Raw genomic sequence first — 19036 nt, 5'->3', positions numbered from 1 at the left:
CCAGCCCAGTAATTCTTTTAAAAGAAAATTTTCAAATGCTTTTTGCATACAGAGTACTTTGAAATGCATGATAAAAGCATGGCTTTTATAATTCTTAGTCCTGCACCGCCCTCGACTAGTTTAATCAGGACCTCTGGGGTCAGGTGTAGGTATTGTTACCTTGTACAGCTTCTGTGGTGCTTCTGGGAGCACAGAGATAGAGAATTCCCAGTGCAGCATTGGGCACAGTAGCTCAATAGTGTTTCACTATTGAGACTTACTTGTGAATAGTGAGTTCTGGGTTACTGGGGGTCAGGTACAGCAGTGACAGTTTCTTCCCTGACCTATCTCCTTCACCCTTCCTCCCAGTGTCTGTACAAAGTGCTTACCTACTGCATATTTTTCCTCAGAGAAAGTGTTGAATTCCAAGACCATCCGTTCCAATAGCAGTGGCCTGTCCATCGGAACTGGTAAGCAGTGGTGTCCCAGGTCCCAGCTTGGCCTTGGGCTGAGGAATTGTGGTTAAGGGGAGGTTGTATTGTGGTGAGTGTTGAGGCTTTGGCTTTATCATCGGGTGACTTCATCTTCTTGCCTGCATCACATATGGAAGCAGTTAAGAGACTTGTTCCACATTGTAAGGGACATTTGTATTCCTTACCATCCCATGAGCCTGTGCTTGCATGGTATTCCAGGCAATCTAGTCTTTCTATAGCACTTGGGAGGCAGAAGCAAGTGGTTTGCTGTGAGTTTGAGGTCAGATGGTGTATCTGTAATTACTAGGCCAGCCAGAGCTATATAGTAAGACCCTGTCTTCAAAAACCAGACAAAATTTACCTTCAAAGTAGGCCCTCTGAAGGAAAAGTCAGTTACTAGCTTTCAACTTAGGAAAATCAGCCTACACCCTCTGGTAGCTTTCCACCTGTGAGAAGTCATGGATGTGCCAATATTTCAGAATCCATCTTCTTATTATGGGGAAACGTAAGGGGTGCTTGGCTCATTGCTGAACAACTTTTTACATAAGACAAATACTAGTGGAGGACACACTTCAGTGTATTTACCTGCCAGAGATGCACTAAGATTTAGAAAATGGACATGAATTCTGGTAACACATACCTTTATGTAAGCCTGTCATGGTGGCACATGCTTATTATTCTAGCACTAAGAAGTAGAAGTAAGTGCAGTAGTAAGGTCAGAGGTTCAAGGCCAGCCTGGGTGGCATGAGGACCCTTCCTGTCTCAAGAATTAAAATTTGTAAGCCGGAGCCAGGCGTGGTGGCACACGCCTTTAATTCCAGCACTTGGGAGGCAGAGGTAGTCGGAATTCTGAGTTCGAGGCCAGCCTGGTCTACAAAGTGAGTTCCAGGACAGCCAGGGCTACACAGAGAAACCCTGTCTCAAAAAACCAAAAAAAAANGGCACACGCCTTTAATTCCAGCACTTGGGAGGCAGAGGTAGTCGGAATTCTGAGTTCGAGGCCAGCCTGGTCTACAAAGTGAGTTCCAGGACAGCAAGGGAAACACAAATAAACCCTGTCTCAAAAAAAAAAAAAAAAAAAAAAAAAAAAAAAAAAATTGTAAGCCTGGTGTTGGTGGAACACACCTTTATCCCAACACTTGGGAGGTGGAGGCAGGTAGATTTCTGAGTTCCAGAGGCCAGCAGGATCTTCCGAGCAAGTTCCAGGACAGCTAAGGCTACACAGAGAAATTTTGTCTCCAAAATAAGCAGTGGGGGGGAGGTAGGCCTATAAGATGGCTCATGATGAAAGGCTTATACTGCCATCATGACAATCTAAGTTCAGTCCTGGGACTCAGGTGATAGAAAAAGAGAATTAACCTTTACAGTACAGTGTGTACACACATGCCCACATCCATACACATAATAAATCAATATAATAACTTAAAAATACTGCGGAGCTGGAAGGACAGGTCAGCAGTTAAGAGCGCCTGTTGCTTTTACAGAGAACTGGGTTTGGTTCCTAGCACTCAAATGGCTGCTGACAACCATCTGTAACTCCAGTTGCAGAGGATCTGACACCTTCTTCTGGCCTCCAAGTGCAATGCATGTGCATGGTACCCAGACATACATGGCAGCCGAAACCACCCATACACATAAAATTTTTTTAAAAAAATTTTTTTTCAAATAATTTTTACAAATTTAAACGCTATGTAAAAACCGTTTAGTCTCAAATATTTGATTGAACATTCTACTTTGTGCTATTCTAGGACCTTCTGTGGGAATGAATGAGGTGTCAGATGGTAAATCTCTTTGTGGCCTAACGAAGCTCTTTCTTTCCTATGCTACACATCTACCAGTGGTTCAGAGCTCCAGCCCAGGAGGCGGCATTGGTGGCGGTGGTGGCGGGGGTGAAGAAGAAGACAGTCAACAGGAATCTGAAACTCCAGATCCAAGTGGAGGCTTCCGAGGAACAATGGAAGCAGACCGTGGGATGGAAGGTTTAATCAGTCCCACGGAGGCCGTGGGAAACAGCTGTGGGGCTAGCAGCTCCTGTCCTGGCTGGCTTCGGAAGGTAATGCCCTCGGAACAGATGCTTCAGATAAGCCTGTAACAGGAGCTAGTGAGAGCTGCCAAGGTCTCAGTTTCGAGTGCCCTACTAATCGAGACAAGAGTCAAGACTTCACTTTCCCACCTGTGATGACATCTGTAGTTGGTTTTAAAACAGGGTCTCAGTTTGTAGTCCTGGCAGGCTTAGAACTCACAGAGTTCCACTTGTCTCTGTTTCCCAAGTGCTGGGACTAAAGGCACAGGCCACCAGTTAGCCCGACTCCTTCGTGCTTGCATTTTTTTTTTTTTTTTTAAGATTTATTTATTTATCGGGGCTGGTGAGATGGCTCAGTGGGTAAGAGCACCCGACTGCTCTTCCAAAGGTCCAGAGTTCAAATCCCAGCAACCACATGGTGGCTCACAACCACCCGTAACAAGATCTGACTCCCTCTTCTGGAGTGTCTGAAGACAGCTACAGTGTACTTACATATAATAAATAAATAAATTAAAAAAAAAAAAGATTTATTTATTATATATAAGTGCACTGTTGCTCTCTTCACACACACCAGAAGAGGGCGTCTGATCCCATTATAGATGGCTGTGAGCCACTATGTGGATGCTGGAAATTGAACTAAGGACCTCTGGAAGAGCAGTCAGTGCTCTTAACTGCTGAGCCATCTCTCCAGCCCTCATGCCTTATTAAAGTAAATGTAAATGCATATAGCATATCTTTTTTATTTGTTTGTTTTTAAAACTTATCTTGAAAGATTTTTTTTTCATTTTTTATTAGTTCTTTGAAAATTTTGTGTATTCTACTTTGATTATATTTAACTCATCTCTCTCTCCCCCAACTCTTACCCATATCCACTCCTCCTCCCAAAGAACCCAACTTTTTCTCCTCCCCACAACCACCTTTTAGGGCATCAAGTAGCTTGTGCTGCCCATCTACTCTTGGCTATGTGTCCCTCCACTGGAGTAGGGTTAACCTACTAGGAGCCATACCTTTAAGAAGACTGATTCTTCCTCTCCTAGCAGCTAGCAGTTGCCAATAAGTCTTTAGCTAAGAGTGGGATTTCATCCCCACCTCTGCTCTTCATACCGGGGCTGGGATTTGGTCTGCCTTGAGCTTGCACAGGTCTTAGACATGCTGTCACAATTGCTGTGACCTTAAATATGTAGCTGCCCTTCTGTGTCCGGGGAACATGTGTTCTTATAGTCATTTAGAGCCTCTGGCTCCATAGTCTTCCTGCCTCCTCTTCAGCAGTGACCCTGAGCCTTGGGAGGAGAGGGTATGGTACACGTGAACTCTTTAGAGCTGAGGACTCTTCAGTCTCATCCTCTGAGCCATTACCGGTTGCACAAGTCTCTGCCAGTCACTGTGTATACCCTGCCAAAAGGGCGCCGCTGGGGAAGGTTAAAAGATAGGCCCATCTATGAGCATAGCAGCAAGCCATAGGAGTAAGTTCAGTGCTGTGCCCAATTAACAAAGTAGTAGTAGTAGGTGCTCCCTGGGGCCTCTGGCCTGCCTGTCCTATGTTTGTGGCCCCGGTAGCAATGCCAGATGTGTGGTCACTCACTGCAGTGATATCCATACCTCTGTGCAGCAATGAGCATGTCCTGCCAGGCCAGTAGTTGTCTAGTTGGAAGGACTCACACCTAGGTAATCGTATTTTCTTTCTGGTGGTGTGTATAGTAGTGACTTTCAGCTCTATGAATGCTGGCCAGTCGTGATAAGACTTCCAAGAGAGTACCAGCTTGGTTTCTCTGTTTTATGACTCAGCCATGTGATGTCTTCAGCAATAGAGTGGTTTTGGTTTTTGTTTTGTTTTAAATACAAGGTCTCACTTTCTATCCCTGGCTGTCCTAGAACTCACTGTGTAGGTCAGGCTGGCATTGAACTCGCAGACCTTGCTGTCTCTGTCTTCACATGAGCATAGGGTTTTACTATCAAGTTCTAGAGGGTAACCAAGAATACTGGCCACAGCCTGTAATGCTTGGGGGTCTGTGGGCCCTCACTTGCCATCTCCTGAGGCAGGTAACCCATTCCTGGCACTGAGCCTTTGTTAGTCTGTGGTATTGAGAGGGGCGTCACTACAGGGAGGGTAACACTGCAGAGACAGATTCAAAGTCATAAGGAGATGTACTACTGTAGAAGCTTCCTGAAAGATAAAATACACTAAAAGTTTAAATGGAGCTGAAGGCATTTTTTACAGTGTGCTTGTGCAAAGATCAAGTTCATAGAAGTGAAACATTGGGCAGTTGAAATACCTTACAGTAGAAATACAGTTTATTAAAGGTAAGGTACAAAAAGTTAAAAAAGTAAATTATTTTATGTGAAAAGATAGTTTCTATCAGTGAGACCTTATTTTTTCAGAAAATACATTGCATAGAAGAATGTGGAGAAGACCGTCTAGGTGCCACTATAATTGTGGTTATTTCTCAAGAGTGAGGAAATTGCTAGTTTTTACTGGTGCCCTCAACCCACCTCTTGGTACATTCTTCTTGACCCAGTTACTAGCATGTGTGTGTGGCCAGCAAGCGTGCAGTTTATGGATCCCCTGCTGGCTGGCCTGGAACTCACTGTATACATCAGGCCGGCTCCAAACTCAAACCTGTCTCCTAAGTGCTGTGATTAAAGACTTGTGCCTCCACACATGGTGGGATTTTAAATTTTTTACAAAAAGGGGTAGTGGTGGTATTCTCCATATTTAAAGCTCTTCATCCACCAGGACTTAACTGCTTCACTGCGGATGGAGAGCAGAGGAGGCAGCCCCCTCCAGCCTCAGCCTCCAGCAGCCTGGCAGGAGGCCTCAGGCAGGGCCTTGCCTTCAAGCCTCCTGACCAGCAGCTAGTGTGTGTAGAATTGTGTTGGGAAATGAACCAGATATAACTGTTGCTAAACTTGAGCTTGCATCCCTGAAGTTTGGTTCCAGGTTAGGCAATATATGTGGTCAGCCACCATTCTGTCCCACTAGAGGGCGCTGCTGTCACAGCAGAGCGAAAGTGAAAGCTACAAAGAACGTGGGAGAAAGGAACTTGCTGCAGCCAAACTGATGAGATTCTTTATTGTATGCCTAGGAGCTGGAAAATGCAGAGTTCATCCCCATGCCTGACAGCCCCGCTCCCCTAAGTGCGGCATTTTCACAGTCTGAGAAGGACACTCTGCCCTATGAAGAGCTGCAAGGACTCAAGGTCGCATCTGAAGTTCCTCTGGAACCCCAGCCTGCAGTAAGAGCCTGGGTAACTGAGGGCCTCTTTAGCCTCAGCTTGGTAGCTGTGTGTGCTTAGGCTCTCCTGGCCTCATCGTGGCCTCTCGCTTTCTGGGCCAGTGCCGCACTGTCTGGTAGTTGCCAATCTGCCTTCCAACACCAGAGGATCATTTCTTTCTCTCTTCCTCGGGAGTACTAACTGAACCGTGAATTTCCAAATGGTCTTTTTGTTCTGATGGCCTCTTTCTTAATGGAACAGGTTCTATAGCCCAGCCAAGGATGGAGGATGACCTTTAACTTCTGGTACTCCTGCCTCTATCTCCCAGATGATGGTATAGGCATGTGCCACACACCCAGTTATGCAGTGTGGGATCCAGCCCAGGGTTCTCCACATGCTAAGCAAACTCTGCACAGATAGCCATGTTCCTAGGCTCCAAACTCAGTTTTAATGGCACCATGAGTGTTAGCTGAGCTGTATGTAAGAAGCAATGCCTGGAGTCTGCTGAGTGAAGAGCACATATACAGCCAGCCTGGGTAGAAATGAAACTGTAAATGGATTCTAAACCAGAGGACATCACAGTTCTAGAGAAGCCACAACATTATTACATGACTTTGTGGGTTGTATAATCCTTTGCAACTACAACTCTGTTATCAAAAGCAATCACAGATAAAAATTGAGTATCTCTTATCCAAATGATTGGGACCCAGAAGTCTTTTAAATCTCACATTTTGGTGGATTTTGGAATATCTGTATATACATAATGCTATGTAAACATAGCTTAGAGGCTATTTTGTGGTTGGAGGTTATTTTGTGTCATGTTTTAATATACCTGTTCTGGACTGCAGGATGTCTATCTCATGAGCTTAGGTGTACTATTTTCCCTCATGGCATCATGTCAGTGCTCAGACAGTTTTGGACTTAGGAGCATTTCGGCTTTTCAGGTTAGCGATGTTCAGCCTGTGATACATAATGGATGAGTCCCCAGCTATCATTTGCTAACCTGCTATTTATCTTATTTTTATTTATTATTATTTTGCTTTTGAGGCAGGGTTTCTCTGTGTGACTCTGGCTTCCCTGGAACTCACTTGTACACAAGACTGGCCTCAAACTCACGGAGATCCATTGGCCTCTGCCTCCTAAGTACTAGAATGAAAGTGTGCGCCCCACACCTGACTCTGACCTGCTATTTTTAAAAAGTGTATATGGGATAAAAATCCCAACTAGAATAACTGAAAGCCTTCCCAGGAGAGTGGCAACAAAGCCCTTAAAACCTGACAGCCTTTCCCTCCTGGGTTGGCCTTCTTAAACAGTCTTGTCAGGGTTCTTCACAAACTCTTCTCCAATCTCTGACACAGTGTGACCAACTACATTTTATGGCCCTCACTCACTATGACCAGAACTTCACTTCAGCACTGTAAAGTAGGACATATGAAAGTGAGAGTTTTGTAAAACCCTACCAATAGATGATCCTGCAGCTTAATGAGCCCTAAGCACTAGGAGGTCCCTTGTCCTGCTAGTACCAAGTGCCACTAGAATCCAGGCTTTTTTTTTTTTTTTCTTTTTCTTCATTTGCACCTATTTTTTGTGAAGTTTTGTATTATCTTGCTGGTTAACGAAAAGCTGTTTGCACTGGGGAGCCATGGCAGATCCTGTGCATTATCTCCTTCTTGTCCCTAGCCTCCTCGGCTGAATCCTGCAGTGCCGTGTGTCGGGAAAGCCTTGACCTCTGCTGCTTGTGCCTGCAGTACTCTGCAGGTGGAGGTTGACAGGTTGCAGGGTCTGGTGTTAAAGTGTCTGGATGAACAGCAGAAGCTCCAGCAAGAAAACCTCCAGATTTTTACCCAACTACAAAAGCTCAACAAGAAATTGGAAGGAGGCCAGCAGGTGAGAGCATCCATTAAAAGAGTAATTGAATTCTAAATCTGCTTTGAAAGGTCACAGAAACAAGCTGCAAAGTCTCTTTGTGACTCCCTGTCTCTCAATGATGGGACTTTGTACTTGATTCCAGGAGCCTTGGACCTACCTACTTCATTTTTACACCTAACTTCCATTGTTTTTGTTGTTGTTGTTACTAATTCTTTGGCTTTTCTATTTTTATTGTGAAAATGTTTAAACATTATAACACACCCATATGCCTACCAAATAGGCTCAGTAATAATTAACAAATTACTCTTTTTGGTAGGTATGTATGCATTCCTTTATTCTCTTTTTTTGGTTGAATGTTTTGTTTTGTTTTGTTTTGAGACAGGGTTTTCTGTGTTTCCTGGCTTTCCTGGAACTCTCTGAGTAGACCAGGCTGGTCTTGAACTTGAGAGATCCTCCTGCCTCTGCCTCCTGGGTGCTGGAATTAAAGGTGTGTGCCACCACTGCCTGAGTACATTCTTATTCTAATCATTTTATTTGTATATTTGTGCAATAGTGGGGATTGAATCCAATATCTTATACATGGTAGGCAAATGCTTGATACTGAACTACATCCCTAGCCTTTGATGAACCATTTTAAAGTAGATTCTAAAAAAATGGTTTAAGGTTGGGGCTCAGCTAAGAAAAGCACTTGCCACATAAACCTGACAGTCTGAGTTCAGTCCCCAGAGCCCACAGTGGTGGGAAAGAGTTCCCTCCCTCCCAGCAGATGTCCTTCTGCCTGCACTCAGTGGCATGAGCATATACATGCTCTTTCTGAAAACTAGAAAGTAGAATTAGTGCTTTACTGGGTTCCGGTTAAGTAGCTTGGAAAACCATTCTGCATGGGATGCTTCTGGGTATCACTTCAGCTCAGCTCAGCTAGAAGGGAGGCAAGAGTCATCCCTTGGCTTTGCCATTTATCCCTAATGTGAGTTTGGACTTCTTACTTTGTGAGTACAACCTACTGTGTAAGGTTGTTTTAATGATTAGGAGAAACAGTGTCTGAGAAACACTTCAGAAGTGGCAGCTGTAGCACACACACACCAAGACTGTTCTATCAAGGACTGGTGGAATGGGTTGGTTGGTTGGTTGGTTTTTATTTTTGATTTTGAGACAGTATCTCACTTGGTAGTCCTGGTTTATCTAGAACTCAGTATGCAGACCAGGGTTCCTTCAGACTCATGGAGACAATCCTCCTGCTTCTGCCTCCTGCTTCTGCCTCCTGCATGCTGTGTGCACTAAGACCCCCAGCCATTTCACTTTTCATATTATATCCCCCAAATGCTGTAGAGCTGGGCAAACCAGAGCAGCTGTTACTCTACTGCCTAAGTGTAAAGATAGTCTGTTTCCAAGGCAGTGCCACCGAGCCTTCCATAGACTATGACAGCAAACTCTGAGAGAGTAGATGGTATTGAAAGCAGTCTGATGCTGTGGCCAGTAGCACTGTTGCTAATGCGGAACTGCTTTATCTGCACAGGTGGGGATGCACTCCAGAGGAACCCAGACAGCAAAGGAAGAAATGGAAATGGATCCAAAGCCTGACTTAGACTCAGATTCCTGGTGCCTCCTCGGAACAGACTCTTGTCGACCCAGCCTCTAGTCTCCTGAGCCCTCATAGCCCTCAGGAAACTGGGACCCAAAGAACTTCACCGCACACTTACTGAGTGCAGAGAGCAGCTTTCCTGGCTTTGCTCACTTGCAGACACAGTGCAGGTCAGAGGGAGGCTCTAAAGCACTTTCCTTGTGCATTTGGAGAGTGGCATTGCCTTTTAGATAGGATCTAGGAGTGATTTTACTGTGTGGGAGATGGAAGGGTTCTGTGGCCCTGGCTTTGTCATCAGTGTTGCCATAGCAACAACAGCTCTGTACCTCATCTCCCAACCCACCTTTGAAGAGGAGACACAGCACTCACCTTAACTCACTGGCAGCTGCTCATTCTCTGTTTATCATTCTCATCATTGATTGGAAGCTGCCTTGGGATTTAAGCACCAGGCATTGCACATCTGGATGGATGAAGGAAAATATAAAAATGGAGTGGGCTACCCAGGCTCCTCCAGAGAGTGTAAAGTATTCATGTCCTCTCAGAAGCCTGGAGTCCAAGAAAACTTAGTGGTAGTGTCAGTCTAGAGCTTATTTTCAGGAAGTTCAGTTACTTCATGCAGCTGGGTGCTTCATGAGAAAGCTCGGGTTGCTTTCACCATGGAGGTTTGAAGCTTCAGTGAGGAGCAGAAAAAGGGCAGGCCCTCATCATGATGGCTGGACTCGGGCTACAGTCAGTACAGGGTGGGAGTGCCTCCCTCTAAGACACAAGATGTCTACACCCTCCTCAGGGAGTATGTCAGGCTGTGGGAGAAAGTCAAGGGGGAGGTAACCCTTCCTTCGGTGCCTTGCCTTGCTATCTGAGAGGACCTCAGTGAGGGCTCCTGCCCCTGTGAAGGCTTCTCTGTACCTCTAGTGTCATGGCCGTAGGGGTCTGGTTGGAATGAGCAGCCCCGGGCACTCCCTGTCTATGTCTAATCAGTATTTTTTCCTTTGGTGTGTTTTGGAGCCATGTCATACCTAGTAAATCAGTATCATCTTTTATACTTGAGTAACCCAAAGCCAGCACCAAATCCTTGGGGTCACAAAAGCTTGACAGGTAGAACCTGCCAAGTAGGAGGGAATTGGCTTCAAGCTCATGTCTGTGTTCTTGTTGAGAGGAGCAAGCTGCCTTCTCCAAAGACAATGTATGTCCTAGAAGAGAAACCTTCTAGGCCGGCAGTTGATAGTTTCCCTTAAATGTGAGCCTTGTGTTTCCACCAAGTCTAATGGATTGCTTGTGTTTGAGGCCACAGCAGCTCCTTTGATAAGTGCCACATCCTCTGTGCTGCACACAGCTAAATTAAGTTTCATTTAACCAAGCCAAAAAAAAAAAAAAAAAAAAAAAAAAGGTTTGCTATCTCTTTTAATATTGTAGGAAGACCTACCTATGCAGGAGAAATGTTGCCATTTCCTTAAGCTAGTGGTATAGAGGCTGGCGCTGTGAGGAAGTCCCACCTTGAGGATGGGCAGCTCTGTCCTGTGGTGGTACTGATTTCAGCACCGAGGCTTATTCCTAGAATAGGGGAAAGCCCAAACCTGATGTAAGGTTACGCTTACCATCTCAGCGGGCCTGAGAGGCAGGGTTTAAGGTGTTCAGTATGAGCATTGCCTCTGCTCTGGAGCTGAGGGGTATGGGCATGTTGCTGACTGTGGGGTGACGGTGCATGCGTGCGTGCGTGCATGCTGAGGCAGGCAGGAATCCTGGGAGCCATGCTCAAGTAGAGCATGGTGGTGGTTCTCTAGTATGTTCCTTTGGGAAGTCTAGGTTTGCTATTAATCTAGCTGAGAATCTAAGTTCTGTGCCTTAGAGACAATTTGCACTTTCCAGAATTGTGCCTAGGACAACCATAAGATGTTTTTTCCCTACCAAACAGCTATGCAAACAAAAACCAGTTCAAAAGTCACAACCATACACTGGGTTGAGTAACAGTCAAGACAGCAGAAATGTCTTCAAGCGGTTTTCTGTAGCTAAGTCTTCGTAAACTGTCCTGTTTATCCTCTCTGCAGTGCTAGGTGTTTGAGGCTTGCCGGTAGTGTTGCTCTGAGTTACAGTATAGCCTGCATTTATCCTCTGTGCCAACACTTGGCTGAAGAGCCAGCTTATTGTTAGCCTGATGCTGGAAAGGATGAGGATGGAGTGGTGTGGCATTTCTGTTTTAAATAAACGTTTAAACTCTCAGCGAGTACTGTGCTTCAGGAAGCCTGTCTACCACCTCAGTTACCAGAGATGAACACAGTTCTGGGCCTTGGGAAATCTCTAATTCTGTGAGTCTTCTATAAATAAATAACTAAAAGTGTTCTTTAAACAGAAATGACACAAGAGACATTACACGGAAATAACCTCTGCTGTTTTCCAATCTCATTCTTGCCAGAAAAAAAATTTTTCCCCAGAAATTTGTAAAAATTTAGGAAATACAGAAGGGGAAAAGCCATTAAAGGAAGGATCATCAGCAGGTCAGAGTGGCTTGCTAGGCACTCAAGGTGACCAGAGTTCAACCTACAGAGTCCACACAGCTGTGTGTGGTCTCACACGCTGGCATGTGCATGCCTGCACTCATACACACCATGGGCATACATAGTATTGAGAGAATCAGAGTGCTATACCCCTCCTTGGTCCTCACAGGGAGACTTTTCCAAGTGATCGTGCCAGTTTGTCTATAAAACTTCCTCCAGAAAGCTGAGTTGAACTTGGTCTCCTTGGCACAACAGCTGTTGCTCTTGGCTGAACATCGCACGAAAGTTTAAAGCAAAAGGCTCCTAATGCTCAAATTTCATCTGGTTTGTTATCTATTCAGAAACATTTATGATGGGAGGAACGGCCCAGGGGGAAAAATATGTATTTTAGAGAAAGTCACTTATATGAGATCCCCAGGCCTCAAAGGAAGTACCAGTCATGAGAGCAGGAGGCGGGGTCAAGACTCTAGTCAGGACTCTGAGATGCCCTTCAAAGGCAGAAGTCATTTATTGCTTCTGTGATTAACTGCCGACATAAATGCTCCGGTCATTAAACCTCACGGGTCATAGGCTTTGAGGAGGAAGATCTGCATCCCAGCTCTGCTTGCCATCTGTGTAGTTGTGAAGAATGGTCAACTGACTGGAAGCAAATGTTGACAAGAGGCGCTGTGCTGTGTGAACTAGGAAGTCTTAGCCCCACACGTCTACACACATTTCTAAATGAAAAGAGCTATCTCGGGAGTTTCACCGCGATTATTTCCCAGAGCATTTGAACTTTAAAATGTGCAATGTTTATGACATGTGCTTAAAGTACATGGACAGTGACAAGCAGCATCTGTGTGATCTCTAGTTGAGCTTGTAACGTGGCTCTTCCCTCCCCCAGAGTCAGAGCTAGCTAAATTCAGAAGGCTGACAAAATCAAGGTCACAGGGAATACAAAGACAGAGCTTCGTGGTGGCGCACGCCTTTAATCCCAGCACTCGGGAGGCAGAGGCAGGCAGATTTCTGAGTTTGAGGCCAGCCTGATCTACAAAGTGAGCTCCAGGACAGCCAGGGCTACTACACAGAGAAACCCTGTCTCGAAAAAAAAAAAAAAAACAGAGCTTCTTGTCTTCCCCTTGGTACCTTAAAAATGAGTAACTGCTGCATCTGTAGAAAGCCCTACACACACTTGTTCCCTCTTGAGAGCTCTAACCTATGACCCTAATAACATCATCATGGATCCCAAATCCATATGCCTAGGAGACCCAGCAGATGAGGCAGGGGAGTCTGGTTCTGTCTGTCATCATTCCCTCCTGAAAGAACAGAGCAGCAGATTTTGAACTCCTTCCATTGCGCCCCGTGTAGGTTGCTGCCCGGTGTTTCCACAGCTTCCAGATTGCCAAGACATGCTCCTACCCCAGGGTCAGAAGGTAATTTGAAATGCTTCCTAACATTTATGAATGTTCTGAATGGGGGTGGGGCGCTGGGGAGATGGCTCTGAGGTTAAGACTACTTGTTGCTCTTGACCTGGTCCTCAGCACACACATGGCGACCCACAACCATCTGCAGCTCCAGTTTCAGGAGCTCCAACACCCTTCTGACTTCTGTAGGCACCAGGCATGCACATGGTGCACATACATACATGTGGTCAAAACACTCGTAAATCTTTTTAAACTCTGAACATCTGTGGGGATGCGACCTTGTGACTTCAGCCTGGCTTATTTGCTACACAGAATAAAGAACTTTGTGTACTCCTCAGTGAACTTGCCTGGGGGAGAGGGCATGTCAGGTTAAAGACCCAGTGGTCCTAGGAGCTTAAGCAGCTATCCTCCTTAAGCTCCCCAAACCCATTAGTTGAAGGCCTAACTTGAAGTAGGCACTCTTCCCACGGTTAAGAAGGCCTGATCCCTTTCAGAGTTTAAAATAGAAGCACGACCATGTTCTGATCTCAGGGCCATGAAAAACAGTGAGCATTGTTCACGCTTGCTTGGACAGGCTCTGCTGCCTCGAGGCACACAGCCACACAGCCATATTTGAAAGGGTACCAGCCACTTCTTCCTTCAACATAGGAAACACATTTAAAGAGAACAAGTACAGAGAAATAAAGTTGTTTCCTACCCATCCCTACCCTGTGAAGTGCATAAAGCTATTTCATTATACAGTACACCACAGGGAAGGGTTAGGGTACACTGGTTAGGGAACATTCCATACTTTTGTTGGCTTTCAGCCAGGACCATGGCCCAGGGAGCCCAAGAACATACTTTCATCACGAGCGCCTCACTGCACAGTCATACTGCCTTTTATAAGAGTTACCATCTGTGTGACAGTGACACGCTGACCCCACCCTCTCTTCTTTATATCCCAACTTTCAAGAGTGAGAAGGGCTAACAGAATCCCTGGACCTGTGCCATGGCCAGGGGATGCTGACAGGGGCACTTCACCAGTACAAACCATGGTCAGGCTCAGGAAAAGAGAGCTTTAATGCAGTGTCACTACCCAGGGTCCTCATCTACCAATTCTTCAGGCAAGAACATAAACACTCCGCCAAGGTTCTGATTCAGTGAGAAGCTGGGGCTCCCTTCATGGGTCGGTTTGCCCCACAGGCAGATCCTGAGCTCTGGAAAAGTTTATCTCCCTGCTTCCCATCCCTTACTGTCTGGTTTACTGCTGAAGGGAAGCACAGTCTGAGTAGGTTTGGTTTGTGCCGTTGTCTGCTCAGCTGTCGTGCCTTCTTGGAGGCGGAGGACGGTTCTTGATGGTCTTACACTTAGGTATGTGGCGTTCAGCCACCTTGGGAGCAAAGTGGCGGCTGCAGTGAGGACACTGAACATAGTCTGGGTTGTCTGCAGGCAGGATAGAAGGCAAGTCTGCGGGATTGCCACCTCTGGCGATTACCTGCTGGACCTGTCGTGCGTGCCGGAGGGTACGGATAAAAGACTCATGCTTCTGTCTCCAGGTGCTCTTCCGAGGAGGAGGAGGAGGAGGTTCAGCCTGTAGTGTAAAAGGCACATTGAGCCCACAGTTGCCATGGATCATTCCTGTTTCTGGGGCTGCATGAGAGCCCGTGGAAAGGGCCTCAAGACCAAAGAACAATGAAAAGGTGTAAGCATGATGAGCGAAGCACGGCCCAAGAGCCTGCAAGGAGGGCTCCTACCTGGAGGCAAGGCAACCCTGAGAGGAGGGAGGTGTGGGGATGAAAACACACCGAACTTAGGGCTCCTCTCTACCCTGTATATCCAGGTGCCTAGCACCCCAGTACCCTCCCACGAGAAGAGAGGCCTTCTCTCTGAAGAAATTGAACTAGATAATTTTTTAAAGATACTTTTTTTTAACTTCAGGTGTGTGTGTGTGTGTGTGTGTGTGTGTGTGTGTGTGTATCCTGTGTAGGTAAATGCCTGTGAATGGATAACTGGAGAGGGTGTCTCTTGGATTTACAGGTAGTTGTAAGCCACCTGAACTCAGGTCCTCTGAAAAAGCAGCAAGTACTCTTAACCACCGAGATGGCTGTCCAGCGCTGAGATGGGTTTTAGTTCGGAAAATCCAGTCAGGAGAAGGAACAGGGTTCATCTCAGAGCTGGTGGTGGGGAAGCTTGAGCTGCCTAGCAACCATGGAGAAGTCAGGCTCCTTTCTAAGATCAGCTCCCAGAATACAAGTAACTAGTAACAAGAGGATCATGGGAGGGTCCACAGTTCTCTGGACTCACCCAGTGAACCAGAAATGAACCTTCCAACACTGACTTGAGGGGACTACAATTACAGGGCTCACTACTTTATAACTTCAGTATGAAGTCCTTTACTAATAAACCCACTAAAGCTTAAATACAAATGAATAGCAAGGTGTGCTAATGCACGCCTTTGATCCCAGCACTCAGGAGGCAGAGACAGGAGGATCTCTGTGAATTCAAAGCCAGCCAGGACTAAAGAGTGAAACCCTGTCCAAATCAAAATCAAATTCAAAAACAAAGAACAACAAATGAAGAGGCAGGGGTTGTCAGATCCTTGGTGAGAGCTTATCTAAAGAGAAAGGGTCCCAAAGTACAAAAACAAAAACTCAGGAAACAAAAAAGGAGTTTTAATAGAAAAATATAATATCAAATATTGTAACCATGGTATAGAAATGGCTCAGCAGTTAAGAGCACTGGCTGCTCTGGTAGAGGACCCAGGCTTGATTCCCAGCACCCATGTGGTGGCTCACAATAGTCTGTAACTCCAGTCTCAGGGGACTTCATGCCTTCTCCTGGCCTCCTTAGGCAAAGCATACATGCAGGCAAAAACCCCATGTACATAAAAATAAATTGTTTTAAAAAATACTTTGTCCATAAAAGGAATATACTATGAAAAGTGAACAATGGGAGGCAGAGGCAGGTAAATTTCTGAGTTTGAGGCCAGCCTGGTCTACAGAGTGAGTTCCAGAATAGCCAAGGCTACACAGAGAAGCCCTGTCTCAAAAAAAACAAAAAACAAAAAACAAAAAAAGAAAGAAAGAAAAGAAACGAAAAGTGAACAACCAGAGAAACAGAACAACTATAAATTAAAAGCCTGATAGTCAAAACTCAAAAAGAAGCAAAATAATAAAACCTCTCAGAATGGGAAAACAAGACCAGATGGAAAGGAGAAATGATCAGAAAATGAGTCTGGAAACTCAACATGTGGGCAAACATGTTTCAAGGAGGACAGAAAGCCCAAGAAGAAGTTATTAAGGAAATAATATAATTAACATTTGTAGAATTAAAGATCACAAGTCTTGAAACTTGAAGTGGCTTACCAAAACTTCAAAATGAGGCCTGCAAAATGTTAAAACTGCAGAGTAAAGAAGGCCCTGTTAGTGTCTGGAAAGGAAACAGAATTGGTTTCATAAAGCGAAGCAGAAGTCAAAACAACATGTGATTTCTCAACAGCAAACTGGATGCTGAAAGAAATAATGTCTTAAAGTTCTAATAAAGTGAGAAATCATGAAATATTTCTCCTTTTATAACTTTAATGAAATGTGTTCTTTGACAATTAAAAAAAAAAACAAAAACAAAAACAGTCTTATAAAGAGCCAGGCATGGAGGCAGAGGCAAGCTGATATCTGAGTTCCAGGCTAGCCAGGGCTACAGAATGAGGCAATGTCTTAAAAGAAAAGTTCTAGAAATGATCATTTCCCACTGAGATTTCTATACCCAGCCAAGTCTTCACATAGGAAGATTTCTATACCCAGCCAAGTCTTCACATAGGAAGCATGTATGTAGGTGATTTCTTTAACTTCATGAATAAGAATATACTGACTACGCATATCTCGTGGTAAGCTTCCAGCCAAACAAACAGGGAAACAAGAAAAAAGTCAGGATCCAACACAGAAGAAAGGCAAATGGACTCCAAAGCCAAGGGAGCAAGAGGAGAAAGAGAAGTTTCCAGAATTTGGAGGAAAAGAAAAACATCTCAAACTATTAAAAGGTATCTAGGGGCTGGAGATATGGCTTAGTGGTTAGAGCACTTCTGACTGACTCTTCCAAAGGTCCTGAGTTCAATTCCCAGCAACTACATGATGGCTCACGACTATCTGAATTGGGATCCAATGCCCTATTCTGGTTTGTCTAAAGACAGCAACAGTGTATTCACATATATAAAATAAATATTTTTTTTTAAAAAAGGAAATCTGGACACTTACAAAAAACATTAACAAATGCTTAACATCTAGTTGGTTAGGGAAATTTTTAAGTATAGATTCATGGAAAATGAATGAGATGAAAACTAAATTAGTAATTTACAACAAGTACATGTAGGCAAGAGCAGAATTTGCTCATCAGTGAAGATATAGAACTTCTGTCCTGTAAACTCAGAACTGTGCTCAGCTAGAGTGGAAGGGAAAATAATAACAGAGAAGGCAAGGGAACGAGGTCCTGCAAGCAGACATCAGAGAACATGGAAGGTTGGTGATCAAGGAAGTGAGCATATTATTTAGAAACGTGGAAATGCATGCCAGAAGACATCTCACACAGCTGCGGATGCAGGTAAGGAACTGAGAAGGATGAAGTAAGACTACATTGTAAATCATTTAGTGCATCCTGGGTTTTAAAATGTGTGAAACAAACTATTTAAAATAAAACTAGAGCCAGCAAAATAGCTCTGTGGATGAGCGTGCCTGTCACCTTATGCCCAATGACCCAAGTTTATCTCACGAGCTGTAAGGGGGAATAAATAAGAGAACTGGCTCTCACAGGCACAGATCTCTGGAGAGAGACTTGAGACACTCCCAGGATGGAGTGCAGCTCAGCCCAAGTCCTTTCTGCCTTGTGTCCCCAGTGCAGCTCAGGACCTCAAATGGGTCTGCTTAGAGCCGGGGGGGGGGGGGCGTTCTGAAGCTTGACTGCTACTCTATTTAGGGACTGAATAGTTTCGACAATGGCCCCAAGTCAGTTATTATGAGAGGCCAGAGGGAATCCCCAGTGAATTACTGGGTCGACCAAAGGGGAGAGAATAGTAACTGGTCATCCTGTCATTGTCTTGTCATCATTCTTGCTGGAAGCCAGGGAGATCATCTCTGAACGTGGGAGAGACATTCCTGGGGTGATCTCTCAAATTGTACTGAGAGAAAACACTGTAATTATAAGTTACTCTCGAACATCCGTCATACCAGTGTGCTTTTTAAAAGGTTCTGGCAAGGGGACATTTAAACTGTAAGGTTCTGAGAAGGGAGAATTGGAAACTGGGTGTGGTGACCCATGCCTCTAATCCCAGCACTTGGAAAGCAGAGACAGGTGGATCTCTGTGAGTTTGAGACCTTACCTAGTAAGTTCCAGGCCAGCCATCAAGGAGGGGAAGAGGGGAGAGAAGGGAGGGGAGGAGAGAGAAGGGTTAGGGAGAGGAAGCCAGGAGGACACTTTTCTTTTGGGAAGAAATGAAAACAGAAATAGATTCTACTTTTTCCCCCAGACTATTAGAGTTACATTGGGCCTTTGAGGTTGTGTAATATGGGTTATTCCCAACCCTGACCTTCTTAGTTTTTAATATTTTTCTCTAAATTCATGACCCCACAGAAATTACAGGCTTAACATGTTTTTCTAATATATTCTAAAATAATGTTGAGAAACTCTTATTTTACAAACCAACTGGCACACCCCTTGAAGGTTGGTTATGGGGCAACCATCTCCAGGTGGCTCTAAATTAGCCCATAACTAATTAAATGGGCTAATTTAGCCTGAGCTGGTTCCACTTGGGTTTTTTAAAGTGAGAGATGTTTTTGAGATATAGGGGAAAAAAGTACTTTTATCTCTATAGTATTAATACTCTAAACTAGTGGGGGGAGGATTCAAATTTACATGTGTTTCTTGAATTTACTAAGAAAGGACATCAAAATGGAAATAATTTTGAAAGAGCCTGCTGAGAATAGTAACAGATTGGAAACACAAGGGATTCCAATAAATCAAGAAAATACGCATTTT

The 19036-nt window shown here is 44.8% G+C and overlaps 2 protein-coding genes across 5 annotated transcripts in view; one reads left to right on the top strand and one right to left on the bottom strand.

Moving 5' to 3' along the window:
• Nek9 (NIMA related kinase 9) overlaps positions 1 to 11355 on the top strand; it is a 42803-nt gene extending 31448 nt beyond the window's left edge. For 2 of the 3 annotated variants that reach the window (XM_029540687.1, XM_021201726.2), the window contains exons 18-22: positions 390 to 449; positions 2291 to 2505; positions 5559 to 5720; positions 7368 to 7574; positions 9073 to 11355. In XM_029540687.1, coding sequence (XP_029396547.1) covers positions 390 to 449; positions 2291 to 2505; positions 5559 to 5720; positions 7368 to 7574; positions 9073 to 9195 — 767 coding nt within the window. In that variant the 3' untranslated portion in view covers positions 9196 to 11355. The remainder of the gene's footprint in view (positions 1 to 389; positions 450 to 2290; positions 2506 to 5558; positions 5721 to 7367; positions 7575 to 9072) is intronic. The other variant, XM_029540686.1, reaches the window with a different exon arrangement.
• A 1856-nt stretch (positions 11356 to 13211) lies between these two features.
• The window catches only part of Zc2hc1c (zinc finger C2HC-type containing 1C), an 8767-nt gene continuing 2942 nt past the window's right edge, over positions 13212 to 19036 (bottom strand). For both annotated transcript variants that reach the window (XM_021202769.2, XM_029540890.1), the window contains one exon: positions 13212 to 14603. In XM_021202769.2, the coding sequence (XP_021058428.1) occupies positions 14328 to 14603 (276 nt within the window). In that variant the 3' untranslated portion in view covers positions 13212 to 14327. The remainder of the gene's footprint in view (positions 14604 to 19036) is intronic.

The sequence above is a fragment of the Mus pahari genome, chromosome 7, assembly GCF_900095145.1.
Source record: "Mus pahari chromosome 7, PAHARI_EIJ_v1.1, whole genome shotgun sequence".
In the NCBI taxonomy this organism is placed as follows: Eukaryota; Metazoa; Chordata; class Mammalia; order Rodentia; family Muridae; genus Mus; species Mus pahari.
This window is presented reverse-complemented; position numbering and strand designations above follow the sequence as displayed.